General features: G+C 34.4%; 1 protein-coding gene across 1 annotated transcript; it reads left to right on the top strand.

Moving 5' to 3' along the window:
- The first annotated feature begins 7,098 nt into the window (after positions 1-7,098).
- LOC123656701 (lysosomal-associated transmembrane protein 4A) lies at positions 7,099-18,789 on the top strand. The gene is made up of 7 exons (XM_045592363.1): positions 7,099-7,192; positions 12,767-12,879; positions 13,381-13,588; positions 16,092-16,230; positions 17,404-17,560; positions 17,737-17,982; positions 18,339-18,789. The coding sequence occupies exons 2-7, from the start codon at positions 12,772-12,774 to the stop codon at positions 18,423-18,425; spliced, it is 945 nt and encodes a 314-aa protein (XP_045448319.1). The 5' UTR covers positions 7,099-7,192; positions 12,767-12,771; the 3' UTR covers positions 18,426-18,789.
- The last annotated feature ends 258 nt before the right edge of the window (positions 18,790-19,047 follow it).

The raw sequence follows: 19,047 nt of genomic DNA, 5'->3' as shown, positions 1-19,047 counted from the left end.
ATGAATTTTTAATGACTTCATTGATTTTTAATTAAATAGTTTAAGGTGAGCAATTTAAAAGGAGAACGTAGTTGAATTGAGCTATTGGAAATCTATCGATTAGTATTTTTTTTTTTTTTTTTACAAATATCATTATTTTATTTGTTCAAACTGTTTATATTTATTTAAAATTTAAGGAAAGTGGATCTGTTCCAAACTATACTTGAGCAATTATAAATGCAACTTGAGCAGTTTTTTAACACTTTGAGCAATTTAGAATATTGTATACATCAAAAGATATAGGAGTTTGAAAATATTTGATTTTAAAAAAAAAAAATTGTTTTTTAATTATATAATTTGAGGTGAGCAATTTAAAAGGACAACATAGTTGAATTGAGCTATTCAAAATCTATCAATTAGTATTTTTTTTATTACAAATATCATTATTTTGCAGGCTGGGGTGGGGTAGGTCACATGGAGCCGTAGACAGAGTAGTTTACTCTGTCTACGCATGGAGCTTTCTCTCCAAGCTCCATGATATGCCACCAGCTGCGTGCCCAGATTTAGTAGATTTCTACTTTTTTGGTAGATTTCGAGGTACCGGTAACAGTATCTAGTAGGTATATTTTTTGGTATATTTTGGTAGAATTCACGCTTTTCAATTATTCTGGTACTTTTTTTCTTCATATGGCAAACCTCTCAAAAAAATTAGGGTATTCTTCTTTTCATCGAATGGTTTGTAATTATCGCTTTCTACTATTAATTATTCGAGAGGAAAAGCTGTTGGGGGAATCACAGATGTATTGAAAAAAAATGATTATGTAGGTTTATCTTTAATTTTTATTCCTTTCGTAATCGTTCGTGCCATGAGCCAGTGGTGTAAAAGTTACCAATTTATTGGTGGTGAATAAATACCAATAAAATGATTTTAGGGTATAATTTCCCGATTTACTCAATTATAGTACATGAAACTTAAATTATTCGAGTTTTGAGGTTGTAACACTGTTTGTACCTAAATTGAACCGTACATAAATGGTAATTCCCGGAGGCATTTTATACTGATCACTTTTTAAACAAGTGAATCTAAGCTGTTTTTCGTAGGTACTAAGGTTTGAATATTATTGTCTTTGGAATGTAGGGGCTTCCCACAGTTATCAATTCCGAGTGTCACAAAATTTCAATAAAAACTAGAATAGATTATCCTTTAGTATGTTGAATGACATTAGCCCATTTTGCCATATCTGTTATACCGGGAGCCGGTATGGTCAACAGACAGCCCATTTTTGAGATAGACTTTTACTGTAACTGGATTTTCTCCGTATCTAGTAGGAATCAAGTCAATTCAAGTTAAAAATCTTATTGTAAATTGAATAATCTTTATTCACTTTCAACCATTTCTATATAAATACTCAATTATAGCTAACATAGAACTTTCAACATAGGGTACTATGATATTTTTAGATAAGTTTCGGTTATAATTTTAATTACAACAGTATTTGGAAGTTCATAAAATATTTTATTTACAACTTATCACATTAGGTATAAAATACAACTCAAACTTCAAGTGCCACCATACATATTTTTTACACAACACATGTTCTTAATATAGTCACAAAGAACTGCCACTTAACAAGTCCTCAAAAGTGGGTATAATATTTCAACCTAATTTTAAATGACTTATGCCGATATGGACTAAGATGATTTGTTTATTAGAAACTTAAGCTTATAAACTATGTATTACAAAAGTATCGCAGCACTATATTACATATATCTTGAGTAAGAGTTAAACAAAAATAACTCAAAAATTTGGGTCAAAAATTACATACATTTAAAAACGTAGTTTTTGGAAAAAATATTGCAACTAACGGAACTTTTAGACATTTTCTAATATTTAGATAGATTAAAGCATCAAAACAAATCAACAGAACAATACAGTTCTAAGAAATATTTCAAGATGTAAGTTGATAAAAGTAGTAAAAAATGGTTCATTTTGGTACCTGAGAGGGTAAAAAAGTATGGATACGACTTTTCGTATAACATATTTTCAAGGTATGGTTCTCACGAGTATAGTGTTTGTTTTTTTACTAATGTACATTCAAAACATTTTTATCTAATTGGGGTATATGAGCTTTGCACTTTAATATGTTACACATTGCATAGGTAAAAAAATTGCATTCCGGTCACATTCCGGTAACGTAACGGTCAGTTTTTTTAAAAACACCAAAAATGATAAATATAAATATACCAAAATACTAACCAGAGAGCTGCCAACAGAATGTTTTGAACGCTAAATCTAACGTTTTTTGATAAATTTACCACTGCATTTGAGTAGTTGATATTTACACATTTAGTATAAGTACTTTTATAAATTTTTGCTAATTCAAAAAATGAATATTGCAGTCATAGCTAATGATAAGATCAAATATAGTCCCTGATTTCGTGGGATATTGCTTGTAGAATACAAGGGTTAGCAGCACTGATATTTCTTGTAGATTAAAAGGGTTGGCAGCACTCTCAAATAATGATGACTGTAATCCAAACGAATGACGCAACCGAGGGAACTACAATGATATATTTTACCCAAAATATTGCTAATAATAATAAATATACATAGATAGATAGATATTTTTAATGAAAATGAAACCTACGTAAATAAAGAAATAAATACGTAAAAATATTACTTACAAATACATAAATATACATATCGATGCCTAACAGCCAAAAAGGGATAAGCAACATTTTTTGAGAAATTGAGTTGTATACATAGTTAGACGCAGAAAAAAACGACGATTCTAACTATGTATACAACTCAATTTCTCAAAAAATGTCGCTTATCCCTTTTTGGCTGTTAGGCATCGATATACAGCCTTAATTGTCTTACTGTTTCACGATTTGGACAAATATACTTACCTTCCTAATTCCCACTGAACTGGCGGCATAAAGCGTTTCAGACTCCTGTGTGTTCCTGAGTAGCTGTGCGTATAGGTATACTACTGTTTGTGTGATGTGTTACTGTTAAGTGTGATGTGGCTCAAAGCAGGTGAACACGCACAGTGGAACATTGCACTGCCTGCAATATGCAGTTGTACGTTTTTTGCATACAGCGCAAAATCTGCGCTGGCGTTCGTGTTGTTTTCCGGCCAGAAAGTCATACTGAGCCGGAAAATGTCCCACTGGTCGAGCTGTACCTGCTGAGGGTGAAAGTGGCTTGTGTTTTGCGACCAATTCCCTTACCAAAGTTTCACGGAACCTTCGGTGGGTAAGAGGTCGCTGTGTGCGGAGGAGTATGAACGCATTCAGGACACTAACATTTAACAGACGTCTGAAAAACTTTTTGTACCACACCCGATTCCGCCGCCTTTCTATTGGGTACATGGCAATCATTTGATCTTTGCGATCAACACCACCCATGCACACATTGTAATCGGGTACTATTGAGGGCTTTAGTACGTCGCCACACTTCACCGTTGTTAACCCATGATACGTCGAGATAAGAGAAACGAGGTTCTTATCTCGCCATACCACCAGATCCACATCGCCTGAAGTGCAGCCACAAACTTGGCCTACAGCCAAAGCTCCCTTGGTCAGATTAGTCAGTTCAGTGGGAACAAACTGACGGTTCAAGCGAAGAGTGCCAACACAGTCAAAACCCCGTACCTTTAACTCTCGCGCAAGCGCAGGAGAGTTATAAAAGTTATCCATCCAAACCGTGTGGCCCTTGTGCTCAAGACCATTGAGAAGTTTAAGCACAAGTGCCGGCACAACCCCAGACAAAGGACTATCTTGTGGAGATTCGTCATGCCCTACGTGCACTTCAAACCGCCACAAATAGCCAGTCTGAGACTCACAAACCTCGTAGGTTTTGATTCCGACTGTGGCTGCTTTATTTCGGATGAATTGATTAATATCTAACCAACCCTTCCACTGTGTCAGACTTTCGTCTAATGCAATATTTTGTGATAAAATATATAACTGTTGGAACCGCTGGTTAAGATGATCTGTAATAGGACGCACCTTAAAAAGCTTTGCCTCCGATCGCGTCATTGTGTGTGGGTTGCAGTCATCATTATTACAGAAGTGGAGACATTTAGAAAGCAAGAAGTAACGGTCAAAGCTCATCGTTGCTGAAAACCCAGGAGAAGATAATAAATCCTGGGCTGTATTCCAGTATGAGTCTGCACGTGATTTCACAATAATTCCAGTCGCTAGGAGTATTGCGAAATACACGTACAGCTCATCTGGATTCGTATCCCGCCATCGCGTGATACGACTGGTTGGCAAAAGTAGCCCCTGATGAATTATGGCCGTTACCTCTTGCTGAGCATATCTATTTGTCTCCATTGAAATGTGTTCCATTATTTGGCGATCCCATATAGCAGTAAATGCCTCATATGGGCTCGCCAATGGAACTGTGGGACCACAATTAATTTCGGAGAATGGTTCCCTTCTCAATTCAGGAGGAATTTGAGATTCTGAAAACCCTCTCCACTTAAAATCAAACTTATTGTATGGCTCGGCGCTGGCTTCGGGGTCGGCACTGGGTTCAGGCTCTGCGTTGGGTTCGGGCTCGGGCTGGGCGCTAGGTTGGGGCTGCAGGCCGGAGGGAAGTTGAGGTGGCCACTCAAAGTCTATAGCAGCGTTTATCGGTGGCACCTCAGTGTCTTCCTCAGACATAAAAAGTCTTTCAGTTCTCCTCAGCAGATGCACTGGTTGAACTAAATCTTCATCTTCATCTTCATCATCGCTGTCAGCATCCTCTTCACTGCCTGTATAAATAATAATAATATACTGTAGTCTGTTTTACCTATGTAAACAGATATATATATATATATACTACTAAAAGATAGGTCTGAAAGAAAAATATTCACTTACCATGATTCAAGATTCGGGCAATTTCCGCGTCCCTCAAAGGACGAGCCCTGACGGCTGATGATGAAGATGAAGCCCCGTCTGGAGGAATCCTTAGAAAATAAGAAAATCAGTACCAGTATCGTAATAACTAAAAATATAATTTTGCTCATTTTTGAACTTACAAGCACCGCCTCGAAGCCGGAACCTCCTCGCCCTTTCCAGTAGAGTCATTATTTCTATAACAACAAAAAGATGTAAATATTTTTTCTTGTTTCATAAAATAAAACTTTAGAAACAAATAAAATAAAATGAAAACTTACGCGGGTCTCTTTACAGTGGTAATTCGGGGAGTTGACTGCCCGCTCCCACCACATTCAACATACCTGCAAATATAGGTATTCCATGTTAATTGTTACGGTTGATAACTAATTGCATTTGAAAATTTAAAAAATAACAGTATACTTACAGAGCCGGAGACGGTGGAGCCGAGCACATCGGAGACTCTTGACTCGTAGAGGGGGAGGGGAGCACCATTTCTTGTATGGACGACCATAAGGATTGGTATCTACAAAAAAAAGTGTTAATTTTATTACCATATACCAGAATAATGAAACACTTACTATAGAATAAACTATAATAATTTAACATTAATTTACCCTTCAGGTACTGTCTTCACTGACTGCAGCTCCCTCCTCCTGCTTTCATGGAGTGGCCTTTCCATAGCATGAACCTCGTTATAGCTCTGCAACGATCCACTAGTTACACTGAAATATAAATTAATTGTTTAAAATACTTTATTCATTATTAATAATATTTATAAGCATTTTGTTAGTAAAAATAAGAAGCAATTACGAGTCAGAAACTGAGGGCCTATGAGCACCAAGACCAGCAGTACCAGCACCAAGACCACAAACACGACCGCCGCGCGTGCGGACACGGCCCCTACCCTGCGCACCACCTCGAACCCCGCGCGTAGTCGCTCCACTTCCACGTCGTTTCCGAGATCGTCGTTGTCTTCTTATATTAAAAAAGCAGAAAAAATCAAAGTTCATGCAAACACCGAAAAAAGAAACAATGCAAAAGAAAATAATGCAAAAAATAAAAAAGTGCAAACATATTTTTTCGTAAAGCTTCTTTAAAAATAGCTCAATACAAAAACCAAAAGAAAAACCGATAATGAAAAAAATTGCAAAAATAAATTAAAATTTTAATGCATACAAAAACATTCCTGAGGCATATCCATACTTAGGAAGCATCCCAGAAACACAAAAAACATGACTGTCAAACGTATGCTGTTGACGTAACCGGCTCCCGGTATGAGACTATGTACTTTACATTTTCATTACAAATTTCATGTTTTTGAAAGAAATATAATGCTACCTATGAAATATATCAAAACTAATTATTTTTACGTCTTAGATCTAACATCAACTTGCCTTTTCATCCATTTTTGGTTGAAATATGACGACAATAAAATCGTCGTCACGTGTTCGACATTGAACATGCTGATAGTTACAGACCGATTTTTAGTGAAAATTAACAGAACTATTATATAATTTGTACACATAATCAATAATTACTTACCCTTCCATCGTTTTTTCTAATATTCAGCGAATCACTTTAAGATAAAACACAAGTTTTCACCAACAAAAAAAATAAGTAGTCACCTAGGCGATGGCGGAGTTTTGACTGACTCGTGTTTAAATTTTTTACACTAAAGCTGCGCGAGATTTTGGCTTCACTAGTCAGCCTGTTTCTTCTTTATGCATTTGTAACGTGTTAGAAAGGATAGGGTATATACAATGACGTGCTTTAGAGCGATTATGAGAACACACTTACCCATACCGGCTCCCGGTATGTCAACAGTTCCGGCGAAAATGTGTTTATACCGGGAGCCGGTGTTTCAACATACGAAAGGTTATAGATGCTAAGAAACAGGGCTTTCAAATCAAATTAATGGACTCAGCTTTATGACAATGTTACCTTACATAAAGAAAAATAACCATAACTCGACCACAATTTAAAAAATACCTATATTTCTATAGATTTTAATTTTTTAGTAATAAACATTGATTTATCTAATTTATGGTATTTTCTTTGTTCATATTATTGTTTTATCGTTATAATCAAGGGAATAATTATGCTTCTTCGTTGTAACACAACAGCGAAGAAGTGTAATAGATTTTTAGTATTTTGTCCTTCTCTTTTGGTAAAATTTAGTAGTTTTTAGCCTCCACTAGCAGTAGATTCGCTAAATGAAATCTGGTCACACTGGAATCACCACCAGTGTAAAGTATTTCCAAATATTAATCGAGTCGTTTTCCTGTTTCAACAAAATTATTTGTAATTAAAACGTAAAAAGGTAAGGTATTTTATATAATTTTGTTTTAAAGAAGCACTTGTAATATGTCGCATAATTTTTTTCACTTCATTACGCCATATAGCTAGCTGATAGAAATGATTAGTGAAGTATACATATTTGTTATGATTCATTACATTTTCCAAAGGAATAAATACTGTTTTGAAGACATTTCATGAATCGATTCAATGAGTTATTTGTTCGGTAACTAATTTAACATAATAATATGCGTTATTTTGATACGTGTAATGTTGCTGTAAAATCGATGAATGATAAGAAAATATTTTATTAGACTTGAATTGCAAATGACTGAAGAGGACAGAGTATACAACAACATGTAACGTAAATTATTGTTTGTTTATTCCACACACGATTAAGAGGAAAGGGTACCGAAGAGACTTTTCAAAAATAGGTATTTGAATAAAATGTTTCTGTCGCGCTGCATGCCGCTACCGCGCCCCGCACCATCTCCGCTCCGTTTTTTCTACGTGTGACTGTCGCGTTCTTAGTGTGCGTGCGCCGGCTATTCAGCTATTAATTGTTGACGATATTTGAGTATTCGCATCTTTCGTTTCTTATTGACTACGAGTACATATAGCGCATAGTGCTATTTTTCTGAATTTGGCTTGTTTTATTGAATTTGTTCTGCATCGTATTGCTGTGATTCGGCTTTACTATTATTGGATTTCGTAAACTACCTATTATTATGTTTTATTATTTTGACTTGGTTACTCTTTGTGACTTGATACATTACTATATTTTTGTAGGTAATTATCGAAATACTTAGGTACTTTATTTATGAATTAGGTATGTAATTACATGGTTGAGGTGTGTGTAAGAATGGGTATTGAGATACATACATAATTATAGTGTATACATGTAGTATATAGTATAAGTGTAAGAATAATATATATATTATGTAATGTAGTACATACATAGTATAAAACGTTTGTCTTAGTACCTGTATAATTTGTAATGTCTCATGTTTGTCGCAGTTATTAGTACATAGGTATAGGTTATATGTATTAATTAACATATAATTGCGGCGATATAATAATGGTTAAAAATAATATTATAATTAAAGAAAAAAAAAACAAGAAAAGCCGCCTGCGTGAAGAACAACTATTAGAAAGTCAATTAAAAAGGCCTGAACAAGATAAAAATTCAATAATTACACAAAGATAGCTAAATAAATCACAACAATTTCACACATTATGTACTGTACACTCACAAAAATCATGAAGGCGGCTTTTTCAATTATTATTTTATTTATGTTTTTTTAGTTAGGCAAATTACGTAATCTATTCAATTTTTTTAAAGAGTGGTTGATTAACATGACATAACATAACAATACACTTTATTGTACACCAACAGAAAATAATAATACGTATCAAAATGATTTTTAACCGACTTCCAAAAAAGGAGGAGGTTCTTAATTCGACTATTTTTCTTTTTTTTTTTTGTATATATTTTACTTCAGAACTTTTGACTGGGTGGACCGAGTTCGACTTGTACGCAAAGGAAAAAAAGCCGACTTCAATTACATCGACATGTAATACAACAAAGGTAGACGAAAATATAGTCAAGTAAATACGCGTTATTAAAGATTACTCAAAAAGTTCTTATCAGATCTCGGTAAAATTTAAATATGACTACACGATAAACATCAGCTTTTGATTAAATTAAAAATCATCAAAATCGTTACACCCAGTAAAAAGTTACGCGGTATAATACAACGTAGGTCGACGAAAATAGTCAAGTAAAAACGTATTATTTATATAACTCGAAAAGTTGTTGTTAGATCTCAAATAAACTTAAGTGAGACCAAATGACACACACCACCTTTCGATTAAAAAAAAAATTTGTTGAAATCGGTCCACTCAGTCAAAAGTTCTGAAGTAACATACATAAAAAATACAGTTAAATTGAGAGCTTTCTCCTTTTTTGGAAGTCGGTTAAAAATAGAAACCGATTTTACACGTCTATAGAATTCCTAAGTCGACAAGCTTGAACAGTGAAAGATTTAGTATAAAAGAAAGAGGAGTGAGAGGGAAATTCAAGAAGTAAGCTTTCCTCAGAACGAAGACTGCGTTCATTGGAATCACTAAGAAATTTAAATCGTCGTTTTAGATAAGCAGGTACAACAGGGTTAAAATGAATAGAGTAAAGTAAGTTGAGAATATACGTATTCCCGCAGTAGGGAATTGGGTGCCACTCAGGGCGTAACTACTGCCGTATCAGCCGTATCGATGATACGGGGCCCCCTATTTACAGGGTATTACAGGTAAGGTGTGTAAGCAAAAATTAGTAAAATATTATCCACAATGTCACTTAATCTTGTGCTTCCTGGAAAAAAGAATAAAAAAATGGCATACATACCTATAGAGTTTTCACTTCAGAAATGACTGAAGTCTGAAAAGCAATCCCCTTTTATCCAAGTCAAGCGTGCGCCCAGTTGTGGATAACATTCTGTATCGTTTATTTCGGGATTCAGTTAATCATTATGAACAATGAATTAATCTTTTTTTATATAAGAATGGGGCACACAAGCAGACGAAGCCATCTGATTTATAACGGCTACCGTCGCCCATGGCCTTTAGAGAAAAGATGTAGACACTAGACGCTTGAAAACCCCCAAATTTTAGTAAGGTCATTCCACACTTTGAATGTACGCGGAAAGAATGCGCACGAAGCTCACACATTGGTTGCAAACCACTGGTGGATACTATTAGCACCACTAGACTTCTTGGCATCGAAAGAATGCAGAACACGACAAACGACACTGCTCATAGTGCACATTACGCATCGCGTGCTCGCACTGTGGAATGCTCGATGGTGCTTTTCCCTCATCGTCAAGAGTTGAATTCGACGCAAAAAGAGTGCAAAGAATTTTCGCTTACTTTTTCGCATAATGTGCCAGAGAGCATTCAGGTTCGCGCAATGATGGAAGTGTAGACTAAAAAACGTTACCTTCGACAGCTTTTGTAAGAAACAAAAGGCACGGGTTCCATTTGGAAAGCCCAATAGTCTCTCGCCAATTCTGCTGTGTTTGAACTTTGCCCTAGCGATTTACTACCTGTAAGACCTGGAGGCAGCGTTGAATCTCTTCTTCAGGTTATGCGCCTGTGAATCCCCCTTATAGATGCGGAAGATTCATAGGAATTCACTAATAGTATTGGCCTCACAGGCTGAAGCGAACGATCCCCCGCATCTATTGCTGCAGGTCAAGGCTAATAACTCTCCAACTTGGAACTACAAGCTCTTTAATTTAGCTTAAAATCCGAAATTCAAAACATTCATTCCATTAAAGAACTCATGGAATTATTACTGATAAAATTCAATAACCTTGCATCCAGTTTTCCGGAGGTATTAACTTGATGTTTTTCAAAACTAAAACTGATAAAAAATTAACTAAGGATTTCGATGGAACAGGAACAGCTACAGCAGACTACACTCACTATTGTCTATTCTAGGAGGAAGTAATAACTTATAATCAATAAATATTTATTTTAATTCAATGCAAGCATTTTTTTACCCATCATTTGCCTGCCCCCCCCCCCACTAATTTTGATACAGGGCCCCAAGGTTCCCGGGGTTCCAAGGAATGCTACGCCAGTGGTGCCACTTGAGTTTTTTACGCAATCCAGAAATATGATTCTATTTGCGAAGTCCAAATACGAATTGCATAGGTACATAGATTCGACCAAATTTAATAATCTGCTCCTCAGTTATGTCAAGAAAACAACTAAGCAATTTTTTACCGATGAAAAAAAAACAGAGGTTCTAAAGTCGCCACGTACCTATATTTATTTATGTTTGACTATGCATAGCTTTTTACAGAGTATTCCGAAATTGATAAAAAAAATATATATATTGGAAAGAGTAAACCCCGAAGTTGTTTTTCGCCTAGGAGGCGAGGAAGAAGCGCGGCTCGCAGCTTGCTTGGCATAGGCATGGAAAAGAGCAGAGTCCTAATTTTTTAAACTTTCTTATTGTATTTTTTATTAGTATTACGGTAATAATAATCATAATATACTTTTTTGAAATCCTTGTATTGAGCCCTTTAATTTGATACCAAAAACAAACAACACAGTTATTTACCATAATTATCATTGTTATTTGTTAGCGAAACCCTTCGTTAGCCCAGGTTTGCACAGTGTTACAATAAAAACCGCATATACAAATACGGTTTTATTGTAGTTATGAAAAGAGAAATTATTTAATTTTGTTAATACGAATTTTAGAAAATATCGACTAAAAATTACATCACTAGTGTATCGATATAATTGTCGACTATGAGGCATCACTTCGCTGGCGTATATACGTATTGCTTTGACCCTTCCCTCCCCCAGACCTATCCCCCAAAAAGCAAGAAAGTGACAACTGCAGCTCAGACCGTTTTAGGTATATAATTTTTAACCAAAACAGTGTTTCGTAGTCGACTGTTTTCTCCTCAAAACATGGCAATTTTTTAAAAAAAAATTTTTTAGAATATAAAAGAAGACTTCGGCTATGCCCCTATGTTTTCATTTTTTTGAAAATATGCGTATATATTTTTTAATGAGTGTCTGAAAATGTACAAAAAATTATGCAGTATTTTGAGTTTTTGAAGTCTCCTAATTCCTATGATAATAAGAATATGAAAAAAATCAAAACATAGGGGCATGGTCATGGCAGCAAAGAGTTCTATGTCACAAAAATATTTGATCTAGTGTCATTATCCAGGGAGAAAACAGTCGACTACGTTTGTATGGAGAAAGACCCGGTACCCTTTCCTCTTAAGACTGAAGGCTCTTTTTTTTTAGTACTATGAGACAGTATATCGAAATCGGAAGTAAACTGATTACGTTAAATATAGCATACTAATTTAGAGCATAAAATAATAACAATTTTAATAAAAATATTATTACGAAAAAGTCATTAAATGACACAAGAGTGTATGCTACCTCAAATTGCTTATTTTCAACTCTGCAGGATGTCCATATCTTCCAAACTACTGAATATTTAAGTTTGAAATTTATGTATGGTAAAGTTCAGGACATAAACTATCTTTCATATGTTTCGAAAACACGATTCCATAAAATTTTCTCGATACAAAAATATCGCAAAGTTACCTCTATTTTTGTATTGAAACCTTAATATCTCAGTAAATATAGAAGGTATGGACTTGAGATTAAGCATGGTAATTAAAATAAGCATGAAGAACATATTATATGTTGCGTTTTTAAAAAAATAATTATTGGTAATGTTTGTGGGGAGAAAATACATATAATTCACGCGATAAACAACCAAGTGCTCTCAATTCTCATGTGTGTTAGTACGGGTGAAACCTGAATTTAAGCTGAGATAGTGTAGCCCCTTAAGTTATAATAAACTAGTAGCAAACTTGTGGGTGCCTATGTGCCAGCAGTGGACCATATTAAGCTGAAGTGATGATGATGATGATAAACTAGTTAAGTTATAATAGATTGTGAAAGTTATCTTGTAACAACTGTATACACACTCAGTTTATATTAATTAATGTTTGTCTAATGTTCAGTTTGAGATTAGAACTAAAAAGTTCCTTGTTTTTTGTAGGGAAAATGTTAAGTTTTCGTCCTAAACTGGGGACAGAGCGCAGCAAGGAATGGCGTTGCTGTTTCTGCCTGCACGTCCGCACTGGAACTATACTACTTGGCACATGGCATTTGGTAATGAAAAGATGGGCTAGTCTTTAGATTAAGAACTGTCATTTTGAAGTTAGATCGGCTAGGGTTAATTTTGTTATTGTTTTATATTTATTAGGGTTTTTATTAGAGTTATTTTTTTTAATAAACTAATTTTGCCGATATATGGTCAAATTTTGAGCTTAGATAATTCGACAGCCCTTAATCTAAAGACTTACCAAAAGATGTCTTATAAGTAACTAACTTACTCCTCAGACATACTGTCTAGCAAATTGTAAATGATTGCTAAATAAGTTGTAGAATAAGAGAATATTTCTGAAATTTTCCATTTTTTTTTTTGTCCAGTTTTCTTAATTTTTCATTCCATAAGAACCTACTAGCAATGTTAGAAAACTTAAAAAAAGGTGAATGAAATTGGTTATTGCTAAGTTTATGGGCTGTCCGTTTAAAATTAGTATTATGGATAATATTATTCATAGTCAAGTATATTATATTAAGTTTTTAATATTTTTTTTGCTTTTATAGCTGTTACACCTGATAGCACTGGGATTTCTGGCAGCTGTAGTGCGTGACCCCAGTCTATTAGATGAGTTGGAACGTGATTCAGCACCAGTCTCTGCCAGGGGTGAGATAGGAGCTGCTATGCCTACTCCTCTATCTAATGTTGAGACGCGTCCTAGCCTCTACCCACAACATGGATCTTCACATCCACGAGATCACAGTCTTATATATCGTAAGTTTTTTATGTCAAAATCTATTAGTATGTTAAAACAGTTTTTTTTAATTCTTTGAATGAATGTAGTTTGATTGTCGGGTCAGTCATTGAGTCACTTTACTTGTCACTTTTTACAGTTATGTCAGTTATTTATAGTCCGGTCAAATTAAACCAAAAACTAGGGATGAGATTACCAAAATTCACACTTGGCTGAAAATTGGTAGGATTGTCCAAAAAACTATAATAAATGAAACGTAAAAAGTCCTCATCGATCCGACACCTGGAAAAAAAATTTACTCGGGGTCAAAGGCATAATGGGTTTTACACGATTTTTAGCAAAAGTAGTTAGTACGTAAGTAGTAGTGCAGTAGTAGTAGCTTAGTAAGTTTTATCATAAAATTAGCCCAGATAAAAATTGTAGATCAGACAATATATATATATATAACATACCTATAAAAAATGTCCAAATGCTTTTTTGCCTAAGAGCCACCATGGGTCGTAAGACATAAAAATGCTTTTTTTTTTCAGGAGAGCCATTTTTATTACCGTTACTGTTAAAGTTCGTTTGAGATACATCTTTAATCAGTATTTTTACTTTATATGATCAATAATTCACTTAAAAATATAATGTCTGACTCTAAATGAAATAAAAAATAACTCATTTTAGTTACTTACGACTTTATATCATAATTATTGCAAAAACGTCGTATCTTGTTGTTACAACCTTATGCTTTCGATCAGGTTGTTATTGACTTCGTGAATAAAGTCGTATGATTGAGTTACGACGTTATGCTCCGTGTAAACTATCATAATATCTAAAAAATGGGTCGTAAGAAGCGTAAAAATCACAAATTTCACCTAAAACAACCTTGATATGATATGAAATGTAAAGAAGAAACGGGTAAATGAATGTTATTTTAAAAGGTATAATCGTAGGTATTTTTGGTGCTGTATAGCGTTCACGCAGACGACGTCGCGGGCAGCAGCTAGTTATAATAATCGAAAACTAGTCAGATGAATCGCTACTGTTCTGTTCTGCAACAATGCCACTGTGAGATAGTTGTTGATAAAACTATAAGATTCTTGAAGTATGTCCTTGACAAAGACTTAATACATCATTAAATTTTGCGGATATAATAGGTAATATTACTAATCTTAAGATCAGTGTAACATGGAACTAAAACTTCTGTATTTAAAATATTGTCATTTTTCTTTTTAACCGACTTCAAAAAAGGAGGAGGTTACTCAATTCGACTGTATATTTTTTTTTTATGTATGTTCGGGGATAACTCCATCGTTTATAAACCGATTTTGATAATTATTTTTTTGTTGGAAAGGAGATATTCCTAGTTTGGTACCATGATAAGGAAACCAGGATCTGATGATGGGATCCCAGAGGAATCGAGGGAAACTCTCGAAAATCTGCATAACTTTTTACTGGGTGTACCGATTTTGATGATATTTAATTTAATCGAAAGCCGATGCTCATCCTGTAGTCACATTTAAATTTCATCGAGATCTGATTACAACTTTTGGAGTAATCTTTGATAATGCGTATTTACTTCACTATTTTTTCGTCTACCTACGTTGTATTACTTGTCGATATAATTGAAGTCGGTTTTTCTTTGTTTGCCTGCGAACACAATTATTGATGTATAACTTTTTTTAGTTATTAAGCTCATATTATTTTCATCATCAAAATGATAACGATAATTCTTGCGTATACATACAGCGGTATCTCTCACAGGAACCCATACAACCGGCGCCTAGCCTTTTTTAAAATGCCTGAACTTAGGACTCGAAGAACAGTCCATGACCTCCTCCTTTTCCACAGATTTAATTTCTTTTATAAAATAAACCTACATTGCCATGGGGACAATTTAAAATTTTTTGAAAATCAAAACGCGGTAATTATTCTTCCTTCACTTTCTATAGCTTCTTTTTTATCATTTTCCTCCATTTCTCTAGCTTTAGTCTTCTCATGTGATTTTCTTGTTTTTGTTTTTCTTCTTCAGTCATTGTATTTTTATTTGTATAGTATATATGGCATTCCTTATAGATATCCTTTTTCGGTTTATGAAATGACATATTAATTAAGTTTTGATTCATTATATCACGATTACTAGCGTGTTAACTAATTTAGTTAAGATTTATAACAGTTATAGATTTATTATTATAATATTCATTAAGATTTATAATCCAAATGAAGAGTTTTCTAAAAATTTGGATATGTGTCATCTGATTTGAAAAATAAATTTTATAAAAAGGGTACAGTTGAAATGCTCAGTGATCCATATCTCTGAATATTTCAAGTGTACCCTTATATATGATGTGATGTTACTTAATAATAATTTAGCAGAAAACATAAATTTATTATTAAAACATATGTTTTCTCATAAATTATTATTAAGTAACATCTCATCGTACTAAGTAAATCATAATAAACAGATTGTTACATAAAATATATTAAAACACTTTGTATAATCATCAATTTAAATTTGTGTCCATTGAAACTGCGTAGATGATGTGGATGTGGGTGCACTGGTTACAGTGTGTACACTGGCTATCACACTCATGCTGATTTACGGAGCATCGCGCGGCAAGCCGGCCCATCTGCTGCCTTTCTTCTGCCTACAAATATTTGACTTTGCTATCACTGTGTAAGTGAAATTTCTGTATTATTGTATGTACTAGCTGTGTACATTTATCCATGTAATTTTATATTTAGAATATAAGGGTAAGAAAGCCCATGCATTTGTCATGAACTGATCTAACAATATTATGGTTGTTGACTAAATAATATTTTGTATCAAATTTATACTGCCTACAAAGGTGAGCGTGCGTCATTTGAATGTTTCTGTAATCCCCCCACACTACATGTATATGTAAATAAAAACTATGTTTACATTTAATAATATTATCATTGCAAGAAGTTGTATTTATGAGCATGCAAGTAAAATAGCGTAGGTATGTTAAAATAAATTAACAAATAAAAGTTTAACGTTATTTATAACATAATTTTTCGAATTAATCGTCAACTTTTCCACAAATGGATAGACCACTTTTGAAAATTACTCCTGTATTATTTCAATATAAAAAAGAAATAGAATTAATTAAAAATAATTAAAATTTAATGTTAGAAATAAAATAAAGCATTTGAGTTTACAATTATGTTATAATTATTATTATTATTAAATGTTAACTTCCTCAATAAAGTGGACGAATAAATTTCAACATATTAAGCAATTTTCGAAACACTGACTCTTCAACTTTATTACGGTAATATAGTTATACCAAAGTAGCTTTGTATTTAAAAATGTAAAACGCTCAATTGCTTTAAATCTTATATGTTTCTTATCACGTTTACCAATTATGTAATTTTTTTATTACGCAACATATCAATCGTCACCTACAGAGAATAAGTCGCGTATCATGGTCGTCATCTTGTACGTAAAACGTCGCAACATGCAACGTCACATGCAGTTGTGCAACGCTGCCTGACATATTGGTCATCAAAGGAAGTCCATATTCATTTTCCTATAAAGGAAAAGTTAAAATAAATGGTTAAGTTGCCATTCTAGATTGGCGGATCTCATAGTGTTCTTCAAAATGTAAATGTTTCCCTACGATATTTTTGTTCCCCGTTGCGCACAAAAAGGCTGTCTGACCTTAGTTGTACGTCCTCGGAAAATTCACATATTACAAAACGACGTTTTTTTGAACCACGATGTTCCTTGAACAACTGCCTTTCACTGGGCTGTATATTTAACTCGAAAGAAGCCCTAATACTTTACCTTTAAAGTTAATTAATCGCAATTGTATCTCCGGCACAGACTGACGGCGACGGGCTACCTGTGCTACCTGCGCTCCATCCACCTGCTGGTGAAGGAGGCGCGGCACGTGCCGTGGCGCGAGCAGCTGCTGGAGCTGCCGGCGCCCGCGCTGGCGCTCGTCGTGCTCTCCGCCTTCCTGCTCGCCGTGCTGCTCAAGGTACGGTATGGCAAATAAACCAGACTACAAACTTATGTTTGGCAGGGCTACTTTAAGTACTTCACATGTGCACGTGCGCAAGCTCACGTAGGGCCTTGAACTCAATAAAAAGGTGAATATAAAATGCATATCGGGACTAATAAATAGTTTAATTTTCACATGTGTCCGTCCCTCAGGGTTACTGCATCAGCATGGTGTGGCGCTGCTACAAGTATTTGACGATGCGCTCGCACTCGCTGACGCTGACGCCCTTCGTGATCTCGTCGCCGGCGAGCGCGGCCAACTCCGCTCACAGTCCACACGCGAGCCAGGCGCCGCCCTACTCCAGCCTGCTGCCTGACTATGAGGAGGCCGTCAAGCAGGCGCCGCCGCCCTCCTACCACGCCGCCACGCTCATGACCTCCGCCGATATGCCGCTTGCCGCTGTGAGTTTTGTTTTTTTTTTGTGATTTGATTGTGATTGTGAAGTACTTTTTGTAAAAGTAAAATGGATTTTTAATTAGAATACTGCATTCTAACCAAGTTTCAAGTTTAAAAACTCTTATGTAGGAGTTGTTTTTTTTTTTAAACAAAATTAAAACCAATCGTAGACTATTGATCTCAACTTCAAATGTGACATATTATAAAAAATAAAATCTACAAAAGACTGTCTAAACCTAAAAGAAAGTCTGACAAAAGAGTTGTTATTTTGACACATTCCTCTTTTTTAGTTTTTTTCTGTGATATTCCCCTTGACCTATAGATCGATTATTTTATTTTATTTTTTTTGTCGTTCTAGCCCTCACCACCTGCAGAGCAGAACCAACAAGTGTCCACCAACACGGTCGTAATGCTCCCCCAGCCGGGAGTACAAGCTCGCGTTTGAATCTCTTTGCCTTTCACTTTCCATCGCGATCTTCAAGCTGCGACTAATATGAATCGCAAGATTTTCGCATTCTTCTTTGCTAATTTCTATGAACATTACATGTATATTGTGATTTAAATATCCTAATCTGCGACTGAGAATCGCAAGCTTCGATAAAGCAATCATGTTATTTTTTCAGTTTAGTGGGAACTTAATTTCAACAAATTTTTCTATCATTTTAATTGTACTGTGGATCAGTCATATACAATTTATGTTATATAAAATGGAAACATGATTATTTTCATATTTTCATATTTTCACTTTTTCACTTTTTTTTTTTTTTGTTTAATAAAATGGCCTTATGTTTTGGGCAATCTACATTAAAAAGTACAGTTATACTAGTATATGTCAGAAGTAATAGTAGAATATAGATAAATGATATAATATAAATATTACAAGTTATGTTTATTATTACAAGTATGTTAGGAATTTTAAAATTATAAAAATCTATTTTCTTATGATTTTTAAATGAAGCATAAATTATTTATTATTGATCATGTGAAATAATTTTCAAATTTTGTTATTTTTAATACTTTACTTATTACTTGTATAAAAATCAATCATTTACGTTAATGTCTAATTA

This window comes from Melitaea cinxia, chromosome 9 (genome assembly GCF_905220565.1).
Source record: "Melitaea cinxia chromosome 9, ilMelCinx1.1, whole genome shotgun sequence".
Lineage (NCBI taxonomy): Eukaryota > Metazoa > Arthropoda > Insecta > Lepidoptera > Nymphalidae > Melitaea > Melitaea cinxia.
The sequence above is the reverse complement of the archived record's forward strand: the minus strand, read 5'-3'. Positions and strand labels throughout refer to the sequence as shown.

Coding starts and splice junctions, on each gene's coding strand:
- LOC123656701 (XM_045592363.1), top strand. CDS start 12,772: ATGTTAAGTTTTCGTCCTAAACTGGGGACAGAGCGCAGCAAGGAATGG. Junction 17,561..17,736: donor TGCTCGCCGTGCTGCTCAAG/GTACGGTATGGC, acceptor TCCGTCCCTCAG/GGTTACTGCATCAGCATGGT. Junction 17,983..18,338: donor CCGCCGATATGCCGCTTGCC/GCTGTGAGTTTT, acceptor TTGTCGTTCTAG/CCCTCACCACCTGCAGAGCA.